Here is a 24,361-nt window from a genome sequence, read left to right on the forward strand (position 1 = left end):
GATGTATGTATCATTGTGCTGGACACAGAAAGAAAGAGAAAAACTAGTGTAATCTAACACTATCATAGCTTAAATATAGCATTAAAAGTTAAAATTGTATTAATTAAATTCTGATTGTTCAGAAAAATATATAGAGATGTCGCTCAATTAAAAGCCTAATCTATAAAAAGAAGACCAGAAAACACTGCAGAATGCGTGCCTAAGAAGTGCACACCTAATCATAGAGCAGTGCCTATAAAATATTGAATATAATATAAACAAGTAATATCTGCTGCTGAGTACAGAGGTAATTATTTGCATACACTTATCCCTGAAGACTGTTTTTAATCAGCTGGAGAAGAAACTGGAGACAGCAGTGTGCAGCAAAATAGAAATAGAAACAACTTTTGGCAGACAGACTTATAGGAAGCTGCATGCAAAGTAAGGCTAAAGAAGTTAGGACTAACAGCATGCAGGATAGGTGGGAAAAGAGGCATGTTATTAGTTCATAAGGTGGTAAAAAAGATAATGTAGTCTTCTTTCGGCTTTTCCCAGTTAGGGGTCGCCACAGCGGAACTCCGGTCCACTAATGATTGGTAGTTGATTTTTACGTGCCGAGTTACCAGCACTGACGCACAACCTTCAACGAAGGTACGTGGTAAAAAAGATAATAAAGGGTTAATTTTCTAAGAAATCAAGTGAGTGCTTGAAGAAGACATAATCATTGAATTAATGTTTTAAGTTAAAATACGAAGCTAGAAGCAAATTTCACTGAGAGGATGGTAGCAGTTAAAATGGCATGCCAGAGAGGGTGTCAAAACGTACAAGCATAATTGCATTTGTAAGTGTTTATGATAGATAATGTATGAAGAGAGAAATAATGAAGAGCAGTTTATTGGCTGATTACTCAGTTGAATGAATGAGCGATTATCTTGCAGTTAGTGCAAAGGATTAAGGCTCTGAGCTGTTAGCAAGTTGCTTCCTGTAGTTAGCATATAGAGTTTTATTATTATCTCCTGCTGTGTTACGATGCAAGTCACTTAACCCAACACTGCTTCTGAAAAGGGGCATTTGTGTCTAGTGGGCTTGCTATCAATTAACAAATGTATAAGATAAAACTTATTTTGTTTTAATCCTTTACATGCCTGTGTGCTTGCAAAGTGAGCCATCATGAAAAAATGGTTAAAAGCAGAAGTTAAGATATAGAAGGATACTTAAAATCAGGGGAGAGATGATCCAAAAGGATGAGAGGACAGAAGATGAAGGTGTTCATCCAGGGAGAGGTCAGAAAGGATTAACATAACTTTGCAAAGTATACCTATGGAGACCAATTAGAAGGTGACAGTGTTTGAAACAGGGAATGTGATAGAGCTCAGGTCCGTATTTGGCTATGAAAGCAACAAAATACATTCATAGGTTCATAGGTTCATAGTAGGTGCTAGGCTATTGGCCCCAGGGCCTAAGAAGCCTAGCCAACAAGGTTCCCTGGCTTATGCCACTCAAGAAAGTTATTTTACTGTGCCCCTGTCGAGCAGAGCCATAGAAGTGATCCCCGGGGTGTATTTCCTATTTCCCATCCACTCATCAAGATTTTTCTTGAAGAGTGCTAATGAGGAACTTTGCTTGACATAGATAGGTAGCTTGTTTCAGAGTATGGAAAGTCTCTGGGACAGGAATCTATCCCTCCAGCATGTCCTGTTTATTGTGGTGAAAAGGTTTAGGTCCCTAGAGCATGTAGCTCAGAGGGATTGGGATTTCTTTAGGTGCGGCATGTCCAGCCGCTCTGGGTTTGACATAGCTTTATATGTTAGGCAGAGATCACCTCGGAGTAGGCAATATGCTACGGAGTAAAGCTGGGTTTTATTTGAGACGGTCAGTGTAGGGCATTTGTTTGAGGCCGGTAATCTTCTTTGTGAGGTACTTCTGTGGCCTTTCCAGCTGCTGCAGATGTCCTGTGAGGTACATTCCAAAAGGGGCATTGTACTCTATAATGGGTCTAATGAGTGTCGAGTAGAGGGGAACAATGACCTCTTTTTTCCTGGATGAGAACCCTTTTATGATGAGGTGTGCCACGTAGAAGGATTTCCTGACTACTGTGGTGATGTGATTATCAAAGGAGAGACTACTGTCCACCTGGGTCCCAAGGTCTCTTATCACATATTCGGCATTAAGTAGACTGCCGCCTATGTGGTAGTTCATGGAAAGGGGATGACAATGCACTTTTTGGCATTGAGCTTGAGGCCATGGCTCTGACACCAGGCATCTGTCTCAGTGAGGCCTTCTGTAGGATGTCCACATCATTTGGGGACTCAGTTATGGCTCCTAGTTTGCAGTCATCTGTGAACTTCATTAGCCAAAGGCCTTCTGTGTTAGCCTGTACTTCAGAGAAGTAGATACCAAGCCGGAGAATTCCCAGGACTGAACCCTGTGGTACTCCACTTGTCACTGGTTTGAAGTCAGATTTGGAGTCTGCAACTTTTACAGTGTCGGTTCTGTCAGTGAGCCAGTTGGCAACCCATCTTGTGATGTAAGGATTTATACCTTGTTTAGTGAGTTTATCTGTAATTCCAGAATGGGGGATGGTGTCAAAAGCCTTGGTGAGGTCAAGATAGGTGAACCACTTTACCCTCGTCTACAGCTTTGGTGACTGTCTCAAAGAAGTTGATCAGGTTCAGGAGGCATGATCTGCCTTTCACAAACCCGAACTGGGTGGGGTATAGAGTTTGGAGATTACCAGTGTCTTTGTTTATGTGTTCCATGATGATACGTTCCATGGCCTTACAGACCATGCTCTTCAGGCTAATAGGGCGATAGTTCCTGGGATTAGTGGTGGGCTCCCCCTTTGTGGAGTGTGATAACGGTTGCTGTGTGCCATTCAGTGGGCACAAAGTCTGATGTGAGGCTATGACTGAACATGGTGCTTAGGTGGGGGCCAGTTCGTTCTGAAGTTCATATAAAACGCAGCCTGGGATGTTGTCTGGTTGGATGATGTGTCTTTGGCTTTAGAGAGTGCAGCGTTTACCTGCATAGTTGTGATTACAGGGACTTTGCATTCTTCCTGTATAGATATGGACCCTTTAGGGGGTGAGGGGGAGGTAAAGTTAGCACTGAAAGAACCTATCTGCCAGGATGTTGGCAATATCAGTTGGTTCTGTAATTTTCATGCCATTGTGCTGTAACTCAGAGCAGATCTGGGTGTTGCCATTGAGATTCCTGACATAGCTATAGAATGCTTTGTGGTTGTCCTTATAATCAGTGGCGATTTTGTTTTCGTGGCTAGCTTTGGAGGATCCTATAAGGGATCTCTGCTTCTTACTGATGCTTACCAGGGAGCTCCTCCACTCATGGGATTTTACTCTCTTTTGCAACAGTTTCTTCCTTCTGTTGTAGAGTTTGTTTATGGCAGGGGACCACCAGATTGGCTTCCTTTTTTGGAGGATAGCGTCTTTGTTGTGTTTGGGATAGCACAATCCATGCACTCGTGTAAGTGCTTATTGAGTGCATTTGTGTAGGATTCAACAGTCGTAACTGTATTGTCCATCTGCATGGGTGTCATGAAATTCACCAGCAACCATTTGGATGAAACTATCCTTCCAATTGAAAGAAGATGACAGTCTATAACAGAAAAGACATTTTGTTTGACCTGTGCATTCTGACAACATTTTAATATGAGGGGAAAAAAAGCATTTTGTTTGATCTGCGGGTCCCATAATTTATATAGCCAGCATAGTGATATTTTTTTCACCTTTGTATTGGGGAGGGCATTCCTCCAAACACTACTTTGTGAGTACAGAGAGTTTCTGTCTACACCCCACACTCATACACATGCACAAATAGAAATACACATTTACATTCACGTTCATGTTGAATAGTTTCCATAACTTTGCAAAACAGAAAACTTAGCTGTTCGTCTTCTCAATGAAAGGAGTCCTGCCAGGAACAGAACTAGCTATTGATCTGATTTTGCTCTTCTTTTAGTGAATGCAGTCTTCATTCTGGAAGACCAGTGACATTAATTCTTCTTTGTTTAAGTGAGATTCACTTAATCTTGTTCTGATAAAGTTCCTGACTACATAAGCAACTAAAGATTTAGTTTGAAAGGAGGTGTTCATAAAGCAAAAAAAAGGTATTTTGAGAGGGATTCAAGCTAACAAGACCTCTAGGAGAAACACTACAGTAAGTCACTGCTGTAATGTTCATAGGAGAGAGTTTCCTTCTAAGCAGTATTTTGTAGACAGGAGTAAGTAAGAAAGGCAGATTCTGTTACCCATGAATAAATAATAGGTTATTACCTAATATTATGTATATCACACTAGTTATCTACCTATGTTTTGCATTCCTGTCTTTAGTACCAATGTAATTGAATGTCAGCATTACCAATTGCCATGTGATTGTTACTTTGGTTTCTGGAAAAGGACATGGTTATGTTCAGTATTGTTAAATTATTGATAGCAGTAGCTCTTGACATTTGTTTTCATAGCACTAGTATACTTCCTTGGTTCCAAGCATGATAATTTCTCTATAGATCTAGCCCCTGAGAGATTTGCAATGGTGCTTAGAATAGTGTCTTTGTGGTGTTTCTGGACTTGCAATCTTGACCTGGAGAGGCCCTTCAAAGTTATCTTCTCTTTAGGGTGGCATGACACAAGCAACCTGGTTGATTGTTGCTACCACCTGGCTTCATGGTCTGTCATTCATATGTTGAAATTGTCTAGCTTGTACTTATCTTTGCAAACCTAGCTTCAAGAAAATCCAACTTTTTACGCCTGTTTCTGTTTAAAAGTAACATTGTTGACACTGCACCGGTACTTGCATGTAAGGTGCGACGTTAGACAAGCAGAAAGTAATCGCTTATGCTGCAGTGGTTTCCTGTAAAGCTGATGGCTTTTATAGCTTTCTTGAATGACTGTCCAAATCCTTCATCTCACACATTCATGGCTGGGTAGTGAGATTTAAATATTTAATGCCATTTTGTTTTGCAAATCTTTTGACTTGTTCAAATGCAAATGTTGGGCCATTACCATAAACTGTCATTTCAGGCCAGCTATTATCTGTGGGCATTGTCATTAGCACTGATATTAGAAAAGCTAGTCCACAATGCAAAAAGCTAATGTGTGGAAGAGTTTTCATCATGCAGTCCAGCCCTATGCAGTATACAAATACTCTGTTGAGATGGACTAAGTAGATGTGTATAGCTGCAAACCACTACAAGCCAAGGTGGACAATAGTAATGAAAACGAAGACAACAGCCGAATAATATTGTTCATTCTTAGTCTTATTTCTATTCTATAATTATAATATTATAAAACTCCTGTCTGACCACAAAGCTATCAAATCTTTTGGGCGTTGTCTGTACTTGTCCCATGTTGCTAAGGCTTAGAACTCCTTACCTGTATCCATGAGGTCAATACCTTCCCTCCCTCCTGTTCTTCAAAACCATTCTGGAAGACATCTTAGCCAAAAGCTGAATCTGCTCTTGCTCACCACCAGGATAAACTATATCCCTAAATGTGAACAAGTACCTATTCATACCTTACACCTCCTTACCCTCCCTTCTTCACTCAGTTCCTTAGTTCAGTCAATTTTCTCCCCTAGCTTTCTCTCTAAATATACCATAAGCCTGCTTTTTTCAAAGTTCATTTTGCAATTCTTAAAATGTTTTGTAATACTTTGCAGCTTTTCTCTTCAGGCCTACGCTGAAAATGGCTACTACCCAGTCAGACTTTCCTGGTAATCAAATATCAATAAATAAATGGATACACTAGACAATCTCGACGTACTGAAATGTCGAAATTCAGTACGTCGAGACCGAATAGTGGAAAGTGCAGTTAACCGAAACTACACTATAAAGAATCCGCAAATGTCAAATCCGCCGCTATCGTGGTGTTGCGTTCGTGATGTGTGGTGCGATTTGTGGATTTATCTGGGGTTTCAGGTAAGTGTTGTGTGTTTGAGGATAATGGGTAGGGATTTTAGTGTGTGTGAGTGTGTGCGCTGGTGTTTTTTGTGTGTTTGTTTGTTTAGTGCAACCTCAGAGTTAGAATATATAAGTAGGGGGTGTGTGGGTGCGCAGCACCCCACATGGTAGGTGCAGGGCGGCTTGCCCCCCTGCTTGTAGGTAGGTTAAGTGTGTTGTTATGTTTGTTTAGTTAGGTATGTGTATGTGTGTGTGTGTGATTATGTCCTGGTTTGTGTGTGTGTGTGTGTGTGTGTGTGTGTGTGTGTGTGTGTGTGTGTGTGTGTGTGTGTGTGTGTGTGTGTGTGTGTGTGTGAATGGTCACGATTGTAGTAGTCGTGATTGTAGGTTTTAGTGTATGTGGTTTTTCGACTATTCCATCTTGAAATACTGAAATTCGACATTTCAGTATTTTGAGATTGTATAGCTAATCCAAATAAATACATAAAATACCCTGTGATTTACAGTATGTCATATTGTGCATCATACCTCTCAACTGTACAGATTTTCGCAGAACGTCCAGATTTTTAATTCATATTTGTGGTCTTTTTATTATGAATTTGTGTTTTCTGGCAAATCATTGGCAAATCATTGAGGATTGAAATCAGAAAATAATGACAGACATTTGAGTTTCAGACTTCACACCCTTCAGAAAGTTCATGCTAATGCAAAACCTTTCATTCTATCAACTTAATATGTGTGTAAGAACAATATTTAAAAAGTGTCCCTGTTTTTGGGCCTTTGTCCCCCTATTATTTATGGCTTTGTCCAGATTTCTTTCTCTAAGAGATTGAAAGGTATGTTGTGCATAAATATATGGAGCCTAACCTGTGTAGCAGCACAGTCACAGCTCCATGCCAACATGTACAAAATCATTCAGAATGTATTGAATGATGAAATACACAGTGGGACATGGCTTATCAAATTCACATGTATTGCAATGTCCAGAACATTTCAAATGCTTCTGTTGCAGCAGTTATTCGTATCTGAGTAAGACATTCAATGTAGTGGCACTCAGTGTAGCCATCACACTCACTGTTTCCGCCAGTACTAGGAAAGAAATTTAATTTGATCACATCTCCCTGTTCATAATGAGATGTAAATTAATACTGATACAATTTGGTAGAAACCTTCATTAACTATATTGTATATATATGCTCATCACTAATGCAATGCCTAAGGTGTTTTCCCACTGTATGTTGATGATTACAAATGTGTGTACTGGCTGCAGTGCTACTGGCATGCATAGTAAGGCTGCTATAGCAAATTCTAGACATGCAAGGTGCACAGAAAGAGCCAAGTAGTTACCAATAAGAAGCATAACAAACTTAGTCCAGTTGCATATTGTAGAGGGATAGAGCTTGACTACAACCTAGATGATCACAGCTGATTAGCAGCTCAGGAGCAGGATGAGCTTGGTGGAGAGGGAGGAATGGGAATTGGTGGCAAATGTCAAGTTGCCCATTTCGGGGGGGGGGGTGGCTTCTGCATGTAAATATGACACTTCCCAGTGGACACCATGGGGTGATACCACAATCACAAAGGCAGACTTCTTATTGCTCAGCAGCAGGACAGATGGAGCTGGTACAATGTACTGTGATGTATCTGTTATTATAGGTCCACTTAGTTACAGTTCACCTTTCCTTGGCACACTAAAATCTCAACCTATAGCAATATAAGACCTTCCTCACAGCCCCCCCCCATCCCCCCCCCCCCCCCAAGGTGAGGCAGCATCTCACTGGGGGATGAGAGAGAGAGAGATGGCAGGACTTCCAAGATGACTGTCCTCTGATCAACAGCTTAATTTCAGCTCTTTCAGTGTGAAAACAGAAACTGAAAAATAGCTAATGAAATTGTCATTTTGGATAAACTTTAGTTACTAACTAATAAGTACACTACCTGGATGCCAACAAATAAAAACAATTAGTGGACATGAAAGAAAATCAGCCATACAATTTGAAGGGAAAACACTAGCTGGGACGAATCCTGCAGTTGTTCAGCAAAAAGCAGTTCTAGGTTCAACTTTGATAGAAGAGATTGTTTCCAATAATTTAGAGGAAAAATAAAACAAATGTACTCGGAGATAATTAAAATAAATGACATTGAAGGAATATATCAACTCAAATAACAAAAGGCTAGAAAAAAAAACAGAAGAGCTTTAAGTAGCTATGCAGATGAACTCATAAAACTGCAAAACTCAGAGGTTGAAATTAACAAAAAGCTGGCTTAGTATGAGGCTTCTCAAATTTGTAGTTAGAAGACAGAGCTCACACAGAAAACCTGATATTTTCTGCTATACCAGAGAATTTGGATGAAACAGACTATTTTAATTTTAAGATGCACAAATAAGAAACTGTACAAACAAAACAAAACGTGTTAATTGGAAGGGCACATTGACTGTTTGCTCCAAACCTGGCCATGAGAAAGCAAGGCTAGACCAATATTAAGAATACAATTATACCAACAAAAAGAGATGATCCCGATAAGAATGGGGAAGAAGGGAAAAGTATTTAAAGTTTAAGACAGCAGAGTGTTAATGGAAAATGATTACTCACTGTACACTGGGCAGAAGAGAAGAATATTTAACCCAGCAATCAGGGAATGTCAAGAGACAGGTAAGAGATTCCAGCTGCTGCATCCAACCATGTTTAGAATACTTTTTTCCTGTAGGATCAAAGTTCTTTTTGGATGGACAACAGGCTAAGGGGAAATAAAAAAGATCATCGAACAAAAAGTTAGCCATCATACAAAAGGGACTCTGCTTCTCATTCTTCTGACAATAAAGCTCATATATACACTTTGCCGGGAAAACCTTTTCCAATTTTCCAAATGGAAATGCTTTAGACAGGAAAAATAAAAGAACAGAAGATGACTAGAAGAACCATGGTACTTTGGACTTGAACCGCAGTCTGGTTTTAGAAGATGGAGATAAAAAGGATGCAGGCTAGCAACACTGAAATTAGTAAATAAACAGGATGCTATAAAGCATCAGCCACATTTGTGAAATATGGCTTTGCAAGAAAAAAGTTCTGAGAAAGTCTGAACTTTAGCTAACTTTGTTAAATTTGTGGGTGAAATATAAAGCATATACTCCAGTTTATGTCATAAATGTGTAGAAGGACAATAACAGGAAGCAAATAACTAAGTAAAACAATGTCTGTTCTATTAGTATTTTCATAAAACATTTCATAATATAAAGCGTAAGTTATATAGTAAACTAGTTTTAAATAGTGTGTATCAGGGATATTTGAATTGTGGGGGGAGTCTTTCAGTGGTTGCTGCATGTGTTAAATATATTAAAATAAACAAGTACTTTTTTACTTGTAAAAAATACAGATTTTACGGTATAACAAGAGAAGAAAGGCTGGACAGAAACAAGATTAAGTTAATATACTCTGATCTTGGGCTGCTGGAGTGGGGGTGAAGTGTAAAAGTGCATTGATTATGTTATATTATAGTATAATATAATACATTACATTATATTATATGTAGAATAAAGATAATGTATGTTATTTTTACAAGGATGGCTGTCTAGATTAATACCTTGGCTTAAGCTGTAAAAAAGAAGTAATGTTTTACCATAACATTCCATCTGTGTTGTTCATCTTCTTTCATTCATCACTGTTGGGTTCAGTTCCGAGCCCTTGGAACCGAGTTGGCCTTATTACCAAGCTCGCACCAGCCAAAAAAAAACTCTCGAGCTAAGTCTCTACCAAGAATGCCCTTCTCCCTGTTACCTCAGATCGAATTTGCTATAGAAAAAGAAGTAAAGCCAAGGCCACTTCTTTGCAAATACCCTAGGGCACCACTTAGACCCAAAGCATCCCCCAGGAGCCTTTGGTGGGGGAAGGAGGATGGGAAGTGATGAATGAAAGAAGATGAACAACACAGATGGAACATTACGGTAAGACATAACTTCTTTATCTGATGTTGTTCATCTTCTTTTCATTCATCACTGATGGGACAGAATCCCAAGCTACCTTGAGGTCCATGGGTGGCCCCTATGGAAGAACATTCCTGAGTACCATTGAGCTGAAGGGAGCTCTCCCTCTGGACACCAAGTCTAATTTGTAATGATTGATAAAGGTATGAGGCTTAGCCCAAGTAGCTGCTGCGCAGATGTCATCCATGGAAGCCCTGGAATGGAATGCTATAGATGTTGCCATAGAGCTAGTGGAGTGAACTTTAACTTTTGGCATAGGTTCAATATTGAGGGAATAGATGAAATGTATGCATTCCCTTAGCCATCTTGAGAATGTAACCTTGGAAACAGCCTCTCCCATTTTGGGCCCAGAAAAGAAGATGAAAAGCTTTTCAAATTTACAGATAGGTTTGGTCCTGTCTAGGTAAAATCTCAATTGTCTATGTATGTCTAAGGAGTGAAGGCAATGCTCTCCTCTATTGGCAAAATTTGGAAAAAAGTCTGGTAGATCAGTGGTCTGGTTAATGAAGAATTCAGAAACAACTTTGGGAAAAAAGGATGGAGTTGTCCGAAGTGATACTCTGTCTTTATGAAAGACCAGATAGGGCCTTTTGATACACAATTCCTGCAGAGGTAATGGCTACCAGGAACAAGGATTTCCAAGACAAAAACTTTAGGTCAAACTTCACAGCAGGTTCAAAGGGTTTTTGGGTCAAAGACTGGAGGACTAGAGTGAGGTCCATGGTTCCACAGGCTGTCTGACTGGAGGCCTAATATGAAAGGTCCCCTTGAGGAAAGCCTTGCAAAAGTGTAAAGAGATAAGAGGGGTGCCATCTATACCATTGTGGAAATTGCCACTAGATGTACTCATACGGTACAGGCAGAGGCTCCATTATCAAAAAACTTAGCCAAGTATTGAAGCACTGCAGTTACTGGAGCCGAATATGGGTCTACCATGTTATCCTTGGACCAGATGGAGAACCTTTTCCATTTATCCTGATATAGTCTTCTGGTGGATGGTTTATGAGAGGCCAGAATGATGTCTCGAACAGGCGAGGAGAGATTAGCTTGTCTGGTGACTAGTGGAAGTGGAGAAACCAAGCTGTCAGCTTGAGACTGGACAGATTTGGGTGACTCAACCCTTGGGGGTGAGTAATCAGATCTGGTAGAGGGTCCAGAATCCATGACAGGTATACTAGGTGAGGCCGAAGGAAGGGGAACCAAACTTGTGAAGGTCAGAATGGGGCTATGAGGATCACCTTGCAACTCAACTTAAGAGCTTTCTTTAGAAAATGTGGGATCAGAGGGATGGGAGGATAAGTGTAAAGAAGTCCTATGGGCCAATCGTGGATCACAGCGTCCTTCGGTGACTCCCCCCGGGTGGAAATAGGGTGAAATAGCTGCTGCACTTGGTGTTTGATGGGGAAGTGAAAAGACTGCAGCAAGGCTGGCCCCAGTGGCTGAAGATTACAGACGCAACCTCGGGGTTGAGGGACCACTCGTGAGGCATGAGGATACATCTGCTCAGTTTGTCCACAATCACATTGGAGCTCCCCAGGATATGCATTGCTATCAGAAAGCGGTTGGAAGCTATCACCCACTGCCATATTTTCATGGCTTCTCGACATAGGGGGTAGGACTTGGTTCCTCCTTGCTTGTTGATATACCAGACCACTGACATATTGTCTGATTGAATTGCAGTTGTCCCGGAAGGGAGAGCCAAATGGAAGGCCTACAATGTTAACAGTACAGCTCTCAGTTTCAGAACATTGATATGCAGGTGTGCATCTGAGGTGGACCATATGACTTGGACAGTCTTTCCTTGGAAATGGCCCCCCCACCCGATCAGGGAAGCATCCGTGGTCAAAATGGCTGTGAGCTGAGGAGGTTGAAGTGGATGACTCCAAAGTTCTATGTCTGGTCTCATCCACCAAAGCAGGTCCTGTTTGCAGGAGGTGGTTATTCCAATTTGGTAATCGAGGGAGTGATAGTTTGGGAACCATTGACACAGAAGGAGCCATTGCAGAATCTGCATATGTAGCTTTGCTAGAGGCACTATTGGGATTGATGCTGCCATAGAACCTAGGGCCTGAAGAACTTCCCTTGTAGAGACTGTTGTTTGAGAGAGTATCACCCAGAGCTGAAGCCTCAATCAATGGAGTCTATGAATTGGGAGTGATACCAGACAGGACTGAGTATTGAACACTGTTCCAAGGAACTCTATTTGTTCTGTAGGGATAAGGTTTGATTTCTGCCAATGTATAGTTATTCCCAACAATTTTGCCAGAGAGAGAGTATAAAGCAGTGCTGTTACCAGAAGATGCTTGGTGGGGATGCTTGGTGGGGGTGGTAAGGAGCCAGTTGTCCAGATATGGAAACACCCGGAATCCTTTTAGTCTCAAGTGAGCTGTTACCAATGCTATGCATTCCGTGAACACTCTGGGGGCTGTAGAGAGACCGAAAGGCAGGGCACAAAATTGATAATGACTGGCTCCTAGCCAGAAGTGAAGCAGACTCCTAGAGCATTTGTCCATCTTGATGTGGTAATACACATCCTGTAGATCTATAGAGCACATCCAATCACCTTCTCTTAAAAAGGGAAGAATGGACTGAACCGTGACAATCTGGAATTTGGTTTGGGTGACAGACTTGTTTAAGCTGCTGAGATCCAAAATGGGTCTCCAATCCCCTGTCTTTTCTGGCACCAAAAAGAATCTAGAGTAAAATCCGGATTAACGCTGGTCTGGTGGGACTGGTTGGATGACTCTTTTTTGAGACAACTTTATAATCTCTGAAGCTGATTCTTCCCTTTGCCTGGGTGGAATGTCAGGAAGTTTTCTTGGAAATTTTGGCTGACAAGAAAGGGGAATGGTGTAACCTCTGGTGATAATGCTCTGCACCCAACGATCGGTGGTGATAGATTGCCAGACAGCTTGGTGCAGAGAGAAATAACCCCCAACTGCTTCCAGAGGTAAGCAATCGGGCTGCTCCTCTGGAGGGCTGATAAGGGTGTCCAAAGAAAGAGTCCCTAGAGCCTTGGTTATGAGGACCCCCTCTGCCTCTATAGGGGCATCTTCCAGAATTGTTACCCCCTCTGCGTCTGGGAGTGTCATCACCACATGCAGCACAGAAAGGACCCTGAGATTTCTTATGCCACATTTTTCCACTCCTCTGATTCCTGCAGAAGGTAAATTAAGGGTTGGAAAACCATAGGCCTACGGCAGACAGGGTTTTCCCATCTTGCTCACACCTGGCTAGCATGTACTTCACTTTTTAGACAAAAAGGGATGAAGCTTCGATGGGAGCATTCAGAAAGGAAGACTTGAAGGGATCCGCGAGGTCACAAATGCGCATCCAGGCATGACGCCTCATAATGCCTGAACCCACTGCTCTAGCCGCCCCTTCAGTTGCATGTGACAGCAACCTCATGGACCAGTTGGATATTGATTCCAGAGTTACGAGCTGTGAGGCCACTTTGTCCCTGACCTCATCAGACAACTGTCCTGCGAGCATCCCAGAGAGTTCAGAGATCAAGTCCCTCTGGAGCCTCGTAAAATGTACCAAATAATTTAGGGACCATATAGCAAAGGCCCCTGAAGCAAAAACATTCTTCCCAGGTCTGTCCACTGCCCAGGACTCCCTGTTGGACAGGTGGACAGCAGGACTTTCCTCAGCCAAGTCCTTTTTCGTGGCCGCCCCCACCACCATAATATCAACTGGTAACCCTTTGGACCAATGTGGTTTCTCCTCTGGAGGGGAAAGAATTTTGTCTGGTTTCCCAGGGATTGCCTCAGTTGGAATCAGGGTTCTTCCAAGCCCGCTGCACAATGAGCTGGACAAGCTCGTGAGCAGGTGGGGTCACCTAAGAGGTAGAAGGCTGGGCGCAAAAAGCTTGCAGGTACACGGACTTCTCAGAAGGGTTGGAGGGCTTTCAGTCACCTCTCTGCTTTAACATTTCCAGGATGTCTCTGAAGGAGACATCATCAGGAGGTGACTGGGGGGACCCTTCACCATCATTGTAATCCATGTCTTCTGTTAAGGACACCTCGGGTGAGTCCATGTGCTTCCTCTTGCATGTCTTCTTTTGAGGGGGCTCCTCAGTAGAACTCTCTGAGGAGGACTCTGACTTTTCTTATCTGATATATATATATATATATATATATATATATATATATATATATATATATATATAGCAGCATTCTTCATGAAAACTCAATAGTTAACTGAACTAAAGAAATATCGACTGGATCCTTGGTAGTAGGCTAGTAACATTTTTCATTCATTCAGTTCATTATCAGATGAATGTCCCCACCCCTTAAAAGGGGGTGTAATTTTACAGTAAGTCTACAGTCATTGCTGGCATCACATTTCTTCAGCTGAATATACCTAACAGTGGCTATTTATCAGTATTTCTTCTTTTCTCAACACCCCTACCAACGTTCCCCAAGGATCCATACTTGGACCACTCCTATTTAGCATATTCATAAACAATTTACACGCATCCCTATCTCAAGGATCTGTCATTCAGTACGCAGACGACTCTGCTAGTATCTGCTCTGCCAGCTCCATCTCTGATCTGCTTCAACTAGCTCAAAAGGCCCTCTCCTCCACTGAGTCTTGGATGCACAACAACCACCTAGCCCTGAACATAAATAAAACCAAAATCATACTATTCACCCATAAGAAAATAGCCCCCTTAAATAAAACTGAATTCACCATCTGTTCTCATAGTAAGTCTTTAATCGAAGTCATCAATCACACAAAGAAGAGCACATGAAATTTGGCCTGCATATCCAACACAACATTTGCAAAACACATCTTAAACTTGGAATCCTCTATAGACATAATCACTTACTAAGCCCATCCACAAAAATAACCCTAGCCACAACTTACCTATTACCCTCTCTCATCTATGGTGCCCCTCAACTTACCAATATGCAAAGCTCTTCTAAATCCAAACTTGAGAGATGCTACAATAAAATTACCAAATTCACAACCAGTTCTAAATACTCCACCCATCACTGCACTGCTCTTAAATCACTGAAATGACTAGAACTACCAAACTACCTCCCTTACTTGCAGTTAACCACAGCTCACAAAATACTCATTAGATCCCTAGACTGTCCTGCCCTAAGCTCAATATTCAGCTACTATCACCAAAACAGTCCCCTTAGATCAGGGGATCAGAAGCTCTTGTAGGTTCACAAACCTGACCTCCCATCTGGCCAGCTTCTTTATTCATTCTCAGTATCCAAGAACTGGATTTCTCTGCCTCTATCCATTAGAACAACTCAAAATCCCATGTCTTTCAAAACTTCCCTTTATAACTACCTATCCTCATGCTGGAAATGTACCTGCACCAAGCCCCCCTAGAATATGCATGCTACCCTATTTCTTGTCAATCTTATTTTTTGTGTGAGATAATACTACTGTAGATATTGATTATAGAGACAGTATATTATGCAGATCCATACTTTACACTGATCGTTCAGATTATACTTATTGTTCAGATTATACTATTGTACATTTCTCTCGTGGGTTTTTACTCTACATTTTGTAAATACTTATTCTTTGTAATTCAATTTTTTTGTAATACAAACTGTTAATTTCTTGTACCGTGGAGGTTTTCTCCCCTGGTCTCCACTGAAAATGGGTTCTCTTGGCTCAGTGGACTTTCCCGGAAAATAAAATGCAAATAAATAAATACAAAAATAAATAAATTAACAACATATATATGAAAGATTATTTTAGTTCCTTTACTCTCAGGACTGGTACACTCATCTTTGATACTGAAAGATCAGAATACTGTGGGCTCTATCTATTCGCATACCAGATGCTTGGATTCATTTTCCAATAAGAGGATGCTGCAGTCCTTAGGTGCTGTCCTTTGGAAAGGACATTAACTGAGCTACCATCTACCTGAGCTGGTGGTAGTTCAGGTGGATATAAAAGATCTCAGAGGACGTATTGAAAATTGTTACTGAATAAATAAACAATAAATGGGCCAGACAAGCTACTTCTCATTCTGTCTGAAGTAGCTACATTCACCTTTGGTCAGATATCTTATACAATTGCATGGGTCTCTGTGCACTGTCCTGAAGTTTGTGAGATAAAACTGCAGCAGTTCCATATAAAGCATCATCACATGCCAATCTAACAGGCAATATGGATCAAAGCTGGTAAGCAGTTCAACCAGCATGATTGCCATGTTTGCAGCCCTCCTTCCATCTGTATTCAGATCCATAACAATCCGTGCAAGAGATGTAATCCTATTGATACATTAAGAAGACAGTTGTAATGCTCCAGCAGGTCCTCAGATGTAACACATTTTAGAGTTAAGATAACCTAGCTGTCTTCTTGTGTTGTGACTTTTGAAGTCACCTGCAAATTTTATTTACAATACCTTGAGCTACTTGGTCCACTGTCATCTGGCAGAGACAACTGTCACTCTAAAAATCAGTCAGTTATAGTGGAGCAATCCATTAAGTGAGTTTGCTGTAAAAACTTTTTTGAAGCCTCTGACTTCCATTTATAGAAGATATACTTAGTGAAGTCAGTTTCAGTAACTTGCTCTCTGTCTGCCGTGAATGTGAAGATTCATTTACGATTTTACATACAGGACACTGCACATTTTACTGCAGTAACCCCCACCCAATTTTATCGGTCTCTTAAGAACTGGCATAATATGTGTAGCCTAGTCATTCTGTTTTTACTTTAGATAACATCCATTCTTATCTCAATATCTGCAATTCCATTTCTTCCTTTGCTCTCTGTGAATAAAGCACCCCTGTTTTTGTATTATTATTATTATTATTATTATTATTATTATTATTACTGAGCTTGACTGGGTTCTGCTTCAGTCTTTGTCTTTATGCTGTTCAGTGTTCCCACCTCTGTGTTAATAATAACTTGCCAATAGCTCTGATTGTTTTTCATTCTTGACAAGTTTGCTGGCATATGTCTTGTTAAATCCAGTCTTTTGCACCTCAAAATCACAATGATGTGGCTGTTTCACAAAATCAGCAGTTCAGAAAGTCTTTTGTAATGCAATCATTTCAGCACTGAACTCACATAACCAGCCAATCTGCCATCTTTGTTAGTTTCCTAATGTGCAACATCAGCTGCTACCAGCTCCTCACCTCATTCACTGGGACATGCTTTATCATCCACTAGGCAATACCCAACCCACATCCAGTATCCATAAGGAGATCAAGGACACTGGTGCAGCATCATACTTTGTTCACCAGGAAAGTCCAACTAGGACAGAGCCTATTTTCAGCAGAGGCAGAGGGAGAAATGCTTCAGACGCATGTCTTTGGAATGTAGGAGGAAACCCATTTGAACACAGAGATGGCATGCAGACTCTGCACAGAAGGCACCCTAGCCAAGAATCGAACTAGAGAACCTCTTGCTGGGAGGCAACAACGTTAACTGCTGGACTACTGCACCGCCCAGAAAATGCATACAAGGGTTTATATCATATGATCAAATGACCATATGATCGAAGTTCAAAAGATTGTTTCCAAAACATTGAATTGGCTTCTCCAGAAGCCAGTATTTTTTGAGGTTGAGTGTTTTCCATTTCCCCAGTGTAAAGAGATCTCAGAGTTAGTATGTATAATTAGCAGGGAGCTGTGATGAGTGCAGTCCCCATATGCCTTCCTGCAAAAACACTTTTTTTTTGCCGGTTTCCATAGAAGTCAATTCCATGTTTTGAAAAGTAATCTTTTAAACTACAGTCATATGGTCTTTCAATCATATGATATAAATCCATGTACACATAGCAATCTTAATGCTTATATGTATATATATAAAATTATTCCCCAAGAGATCTAAAAAAAATGTTTACACAGTGCATTCTTACCGGCAAACGAGTAAAAGAAAATAATTCGATATTTGCTAGAGTGAACTATGTGATAACATGTTTGATTGTTAAAAAAGGGCTGATGGAGGGTCCACTGGTATCAAAGATAACTTTCTTTGAAAAGCTTTGTTTTTGGAATATTCAGGTAACATAGTAATATGTCTTATTTATACTGACCTTCATTAGAAGTATATAATGTCAGTAGTGCAGAAGGTAGCACAACTTGCCTTTGGTGCAGAAGCCTGGGGTTTCTGTTCCCACACCATGTAGATGGATGCAGTTCAGCACAAGGGAAGTGCTGCACTCCTGAGTTTGCCGTCCTTTGGATGAGATGTTAAACCAAGGTCCCATCTTCTTGAGATGGTGATAGTTCAAATGGATGTAAAAGATCCCATGGCACCTATCAAAAAGAGGGGAAGTTCCCTGATGCCCTGACCAAACTTCCCCCTAGTAATATAAATACCACCTCAGGTCTCCCCTGAAAAGAGGCCACCAGTGTAGTGGGACTAACCTGGTCAATAAAGGTAAGGTAAAATAAAATTTGCCTCAACACCATATTGCTTTCATCTCAGTTTAAGCCTATTTTTCCATTTCGGTTTATGAGTTCTAACATTTGAAATACAGAATTGATGAACCATTACAATGGACAGAAAGTAATCTAGTATTGATATGCAAAATCATTCTGTGACCTGTAAGCATTCTCTAAATAAACTCTTTTTTTATTGTGCTTGTTTTTGCAGAATCCAGATATTGTGTTGGTGCACTATCTAAATGTTCCTGCCATTGAGGACTGTGGGAAGCCATGTGGCCCAATCCTATGCTCTATAAACACAGACAAGAAGGAGTGGGCAAAGTGGACAAAAGAAGAACTGATTGGACAGCTGAAACCTATGTGTGAGTTCTCCCTTAAAGGTGCAGTGTGCTGATCAGAAAACTGAAGTGCATATTTGTGCATGTATATATGTGTATGTGTGTGAATATATGTATGTAATATGTATGCAAATCATATCTGAAAGGGAAGCATATAATGTAGTTGAATACACTGAATGACCATGGACACCTTTCGTTTAAAACAATATTTTGAAACGAGATGTTACTAGCAGTGGTGTCATGATAGCATGGAATGGGCCATGTCAGTAGAATGTTAAAAAAAAGCATAGTGTGTTCAGCTTCTTTGCAGCCAAAATCTTAAAAGGCAGTATAAATCAAAATAAAGAACATGTAAAAATTGTCACTCTGCATCCACTCATGTTGGGAAGGGAGGCAGATAGCAGAGGCAAAGTGAGAAATAAGTTTTAAAATTGTTCACTCTGTTCAGTGGTAACTAAGACGGGAACATGCGGTGGAGAGGAAAGGCGGAAATAACATTGAAATAACATTTTGAATTTCAGGAGGAGGAGGAAGTTTAGAGTGAATCTTGGCTAGAACTTGCTAATGATATTAGCTGTACTGAAATAATGTGGTTGGAGGCTACAGTGATACCCTGGTGCTGTTTCCATTTAATGTGCCCTTTTTCACTGATGATTCTTACTGTGCAGTGTTTACAGGTTTTTTTTTTGACTACTTAAGGCTGTATTTAAAGGGCTGTGATTACTGAAAAGGGTAGCAGCATTTGCTGTCATCGCACATATGAACACGATTACTGTAGGTTAATACGTCTTTGTGACAGTTTTCATTGTGTAGCATGGTGCTTTGCTCCTGTTTGTCTAATGGGATCCTAGGATCTACTATGTCAAATGCAGTGAAGAGACAAAGATGGAATAAGACAGAATGCAAATATCAATATCTCATCAGGAGCAGGTAACAAGGGCTGCCTTAGTCAGTGTCATGACTTGAACTGAAAATGGAATGGATCCAGAAATGCACAATTTTTTGAGAAAGGATTCAAGCTGCTTGCTCACCACTGTTTAGAGGGAAGGATAGAAATAGGATGTAAATTATATAGGACACTTAGATCCAAAGTTGGTTTCCTCATACAGACCCCCTTAAATATCCCGAATCACAGAGATGAATGGTCGGGCTTGAAATAGCATCATAAAAATACTGTACTGAACTCTGTGGGTTAAATACTAAAAAAAGTGCCAAAATTATTACACTGCATTTTATTTATTAAATGCAACCTTGTAAGTATTATAATTTATAGATTGGCTTTGAGAATGTATAGTTTACTCATTTCTGTAAAGTGCTTCTCAAATGTTACAGGTGTCGATTTTCAGATTCATGACAAATGACCTCTTTTAGTATATTTTGTTCTCACTTTAAGATCAGTTTCTTTGAAAAATTTGAACTTTTGAGCTGTACTTATTCATAAATTAAGCAGGGATGAATCAGTTCTGTGTCTGAATTATGTGATTTTCCTGATATTCTGTGAGTCATGTTTGCTGAAATCCATACATCAAAAATAAACAGAAATAATTTAATCTCCTCAGACTTTCATGTGAGGGTCTATATACCAACATTCTCCCCTTTAACTCTATTAAATCTGATCCAAGCCTGCTGCATCTCACTGAAGAAATCAAATTATAAAGAAAGCTATCTCAGTGTTCAAGAACTGTATCTACCAAATTACTTTTATTCCAGGTCCACAAAGCCAGGTATGAAGAATTCACAAAGAATTTATGGTCAACAAACTAGAATGAAAGTCAAGAAATGCATTTCAGATTGATTTAAATGAAACTTGCCAAACAAATATGCATAATATAAAAATCTTATCTTCTGTGACAAGCTAAGCTGCACCTCTAGAGCCTCCAAGCCAGTGAAAACACCCGCACTCTCCTAAGTCTAAAATCACACAACATGGAGAAATAGCCTACCCTCCTGTGGTGATGATATCACAGAACTGTGTAGTTAGAAATGCATTCATCAGACTGTGCTTTACATGTAATCCAGTAACTTAATATCCATCCATCTGTCCTCTACCTCCTTTCCCATTTTTGGATATATTTGTACTTATTCATTTCTTTGTTTGGTTAAGATAGGCACGTTGATCCCAAAGGTCCATTTTCATTTCTAACCCTGTGGCAAAACAAAAGTATGTATACGTTTATTACACAACTGAAATATTACAATGTAACACAACATTCACAGTTCCACTGGAAGTATTGTTCAAAACAAAAGTATGTATAAGTTTATTACACAACTGAAATATTACAATGTAACAGAACATTCACAGTTCCACTGGAAGTATTGCTCAAAACAAAAGTATGTATACGTTTATTACACAACTGAAATATTACAATGTAACACAACATTCACAGTTCCACTGGAAGTATTGTTCAAAACAAAAGTATGTATACGTTTATTACACAACTGAAATATTACAATGTAACAGAACATTCACAGTTCCACTGGAAGTATTGTTCAAAACAAAAGTATGTATACGTTTATTACACAACTGAAATATTACAATGTAACAGAACATTCACAGTTCCACTGGAAGTATTGTTCAAAACAAAAGTATGCATACGTTTATTACACAACTGAAATATTACAGTGTAACACAACATTCACAGTTCCACTGGAAGTATTGTTTAAAACAAAAGTATGTATACGTTTATTACACAACTGAAATATTACAATGTAACACAACATTCACAGTTCCACTGGAAGTATTGTTCAAAACAAAAGTATGTATACGTTTATTACACAACTGAAATATTACAATGTAACACAACATTCACAGTTCCACTGGAAGTATTATTCAAAACAAAAGTATGTATACGTTTATTACACAACTGAAATATTACAATGTAACACAACATTCACAGTTCCACTGGAAGCATTGTTTAGGGTATCATTTTTATAAAATTCTAGGAAAGAAAGAAAGAAAAAAAAAAAAAAGATTTTTTCAAATATGAAATGACTGGTTTAAAGAAAGCATTAGGTGTGATGATGCTGGAAATTATAATAGCATTTGTTTAGAAAAATGGAGAAAAGAAGGATATTAAAAAATTGAAATCTTACTGTCTTGTGCAATATGTAAAACAACACTTAGACCAAAATTCTACAATTAAAGATATTGTCAGGTTTGAAATATTTTTTCTTTGAATGAATGCATGGAGTGTTGAATAAGCAGGTTAAAGCATTATTATCATTAGTTAAAGAGGAAGTGGAGATTATAATGAATAAAAGGAAGCAATTGAGGTTAATGGCATGTGATATAGCTTAGGCTTATTACAACATAGACTGTGGAATAATTTTATGGGTTTGGAACTCCAGGGAGTTTATGTTTGCAAAATCCAGGAATCTCTGTGTCTGTATGTTTGGTGTCATATAGGATTCCCAGTTAATAGTGGGGTAATTAAAGTCACCCTTGAATATGGTATTGGGTTGGATAGTGAGTGTTTACAATAAGTTTAAATGTATGATATGGGTTTCATGGGTCATAGAGGGGGACCTATAGCTTGCAAGGAAGTGGCATTGGATTTTGCCTATGGTGATTTGAACATGGAGTAGCTCAAGTGCATTGTCCTGTTTGACCAGCCTTAAGGTATATTTATTTTTTATGTAAATCGAGACCACTCTACCTTTAGTCCCTGTCTGTGTCGTAGCTGGTCTAAACGTGGAGAAAACATTATAACCTTGCACTGTTGGTGTGCTTTTTGTGGCTTTGAACCATGTCTCAGTGATCGCACGGACATTAGCATTCTCTAGGGTGAAAAGAGCTTTTAGGGAGTGGAGTTTTTTGTTTAGACTCCTACCATTGAGCAGTAATACTTTTAGATTTTCTTGGTTTTGATTTGCTATGTCGGAATTGCTTTCAGTTTGGCATTGCCTAAAAAAGGCACTGTGGGGGAAGACAATGTTTTAGCTAATGTTTGAAAGCCTAGAGGGGAAAGATGCAGACCATCCCTATCAAAGCACCGTGGTCTCTTGACCATCTCCTTCCATGCTGACAAATATTGCACCCCCTTAGAATGACACCAGAAACTAAGCCAATTATTAGTCATTCATCTTTTGTTTGTATTGTGGCATCATCCTTGGAGAAGGTAAAATGCTGCTCAATGGTAGGCTCATACCAGCCTGAGACACATATTCTAAAAGCTGTATGATGCCTCCCTTCATATAGCCTAGGGAGGTACTTCTCAGGTCATTTACTCCCACTTGGACTATGACTGAGTCATACTGGTACTTGTGGTCCAGTGACCTGAATGCTTGTGTAATGTGGTGGATCCTAGTCCCTGATAAGCAACTGACCATGACTTTCTCCTTACTCAGCCTGGTGAGAGGGACATCTCACATTGCAGTCTCCAGTGACCAGAATGTTGGATTCTGTGGTGACTTACATTATGGGCTTAGAAGTAGAGGCTCCATGAGATGAGGCTGTATCTGTTGATGTGGGTGATGTTTTGAAAGAGTGCATTCGAGGCTGCTAAGGGTATTTGTTATGTGTACTTTGTCTAGGAGGTCTTTATGGTTTATGAAGGTCACAATTAAGTGCCTCAGCATATGCCGGTCAATATATCTGCTTTGACTTGTGTGTGATAGGTGCAGCATGTGTACTACTGGCAACCTTAGTGACATTAGTACTTTTATGTAAGAGCTTTGCCTCCAGTGACATTAATCTCTCACATACCATTTGTTTGTTTGAGAATTAATTGGTTGCCAATAAACATGAGGCAGTTTCTACATTGTCTAAGGATGTCCATCTCCACCAAGCTGGTAATGGAGATAGTGGGAAAGTTCATATCCATGGCAACAGACCCTTTTTTATTCATTAGACAGTTGGAGTGAGCATGTAAAGCAATGTCAACAGTATCCAGTTTGCAACTCTGGGGACAATGCTTGTCAATGCAAACTAGTTGTCCTGTGTGCAACTAGATATTGCTGAAATTTCAAATCTGCTTTTACAGGAAAAATGTCACTCAAGGTGTCTGTGTCTATACAGGGCACTGCCAAACACTTGAGGGGAAATGAATAAGTAGACCCTAAAAATTTCAGGTTGAAGTATTTAGGCAGATATTCTGAAGTTTGAAACAAATCAAGCAGTACTTACTGAAAACAAAGAATTAACTTGTCAAGAATAATGAAAAGAGGGGAGTCACATGAATGGCTACTGCCTGGCGACTATGGGTGCTGGTCTCAACACAGCTTCACTCTGGTGGGATACAATACTCCTTTGATTCTTCCCTCACCAGAAGCAAAGCATTAGCACCAATCCCAAGATGAGAAGCAGGCCACAGCCTGTTTGGTGATACACAGTCTTGTCCCAGATGATACAAGTGTCTGTAGGCTTGTTGTAGCCATTTCTTGGTAGATGCCTTGAATAGCAACTAGACCAATCAGGAACATCAATTACAGACACTCACTGCTCAACCAGAAACAGTCAAGAATCAATGCACTCTGCTCTTTCTCTCACCAGAAGCAGAATATAAGCACAGATTCCAAGCTGTCATCTATGAAGCAGTTATTAGGCTTTCCAGTGATCAGCAGTCTCCAGGAAATAAACCCCTGTGCTCCTTCTCTCACCAGGAGAAAACATATGCACTAATCCCAAGATGACTACTGAGAGGCAGAATGTGGGCTCTCCAATAATTGTTGGTCTTGAAATAGATGTTGCAGATTTTAAAGGTAAGGTGGAAAAATGGATTAATATCCTACGCACTGCAGTGTGCACTAAGCAGTAAAATGTGAAAGAAGG

General features: G+C 40.0%; 1 protein-coding gene and 1 long non-coding RNA gene across 6 annotated transcripts in view; one reads left to right on the plus strand and one right to left on the minus strand.

Moving 5' to 3' along the window:
• The window catches only part of LOC122789185, a 1,666,093-nt gene that overhangs the window by 755,332 nt on the left and 886,400 nt on the right, over window positions 1-24,361 (minus strand). The window lies entirely within an intron of this gene.
• CAMTA1 (calmodulin binding transcription activator 1) overlaps window positions 18,465-24,361 on the plus strand; it is a 2,166,856-nt gene continuing 2,160,959 nt past the window's right edge. For 2 of the 4 annotated variants that reach the window (XM_044056440.1, XM_044056439.1), the window contains exon 1: window positions 18,592-18,633. In XM_044056440.1, coding sequence (XP_043912375.1) covers window positions 18,612-18,633 — 22 coding nt within the window. In that variant the 5' untranslated portion in view covers window positions 18,592-18,611. Of the gene's footprint in view, window positions 18,634-24,361 lie in introns of all 4 variants that reach the window. The other 2 variants (XM_044056441.1, XM_044056437.1) reach the window with 2 other exon arrangements.

Source organism: Protopterus annectens, chromosome 14.part0 (assembly GCF_019279795.1).
Source record: "Protopterus annectens isolate FY-2018-M chromosome 14.part0, PAN1.0, whole genome shotgun sequence".
NCBI classification, from domain to species: Eukaryota; Metazoa; Chordata; order Ceratodontiformes; family Protopteridae; genus Protopterus; species Protopterus annectens.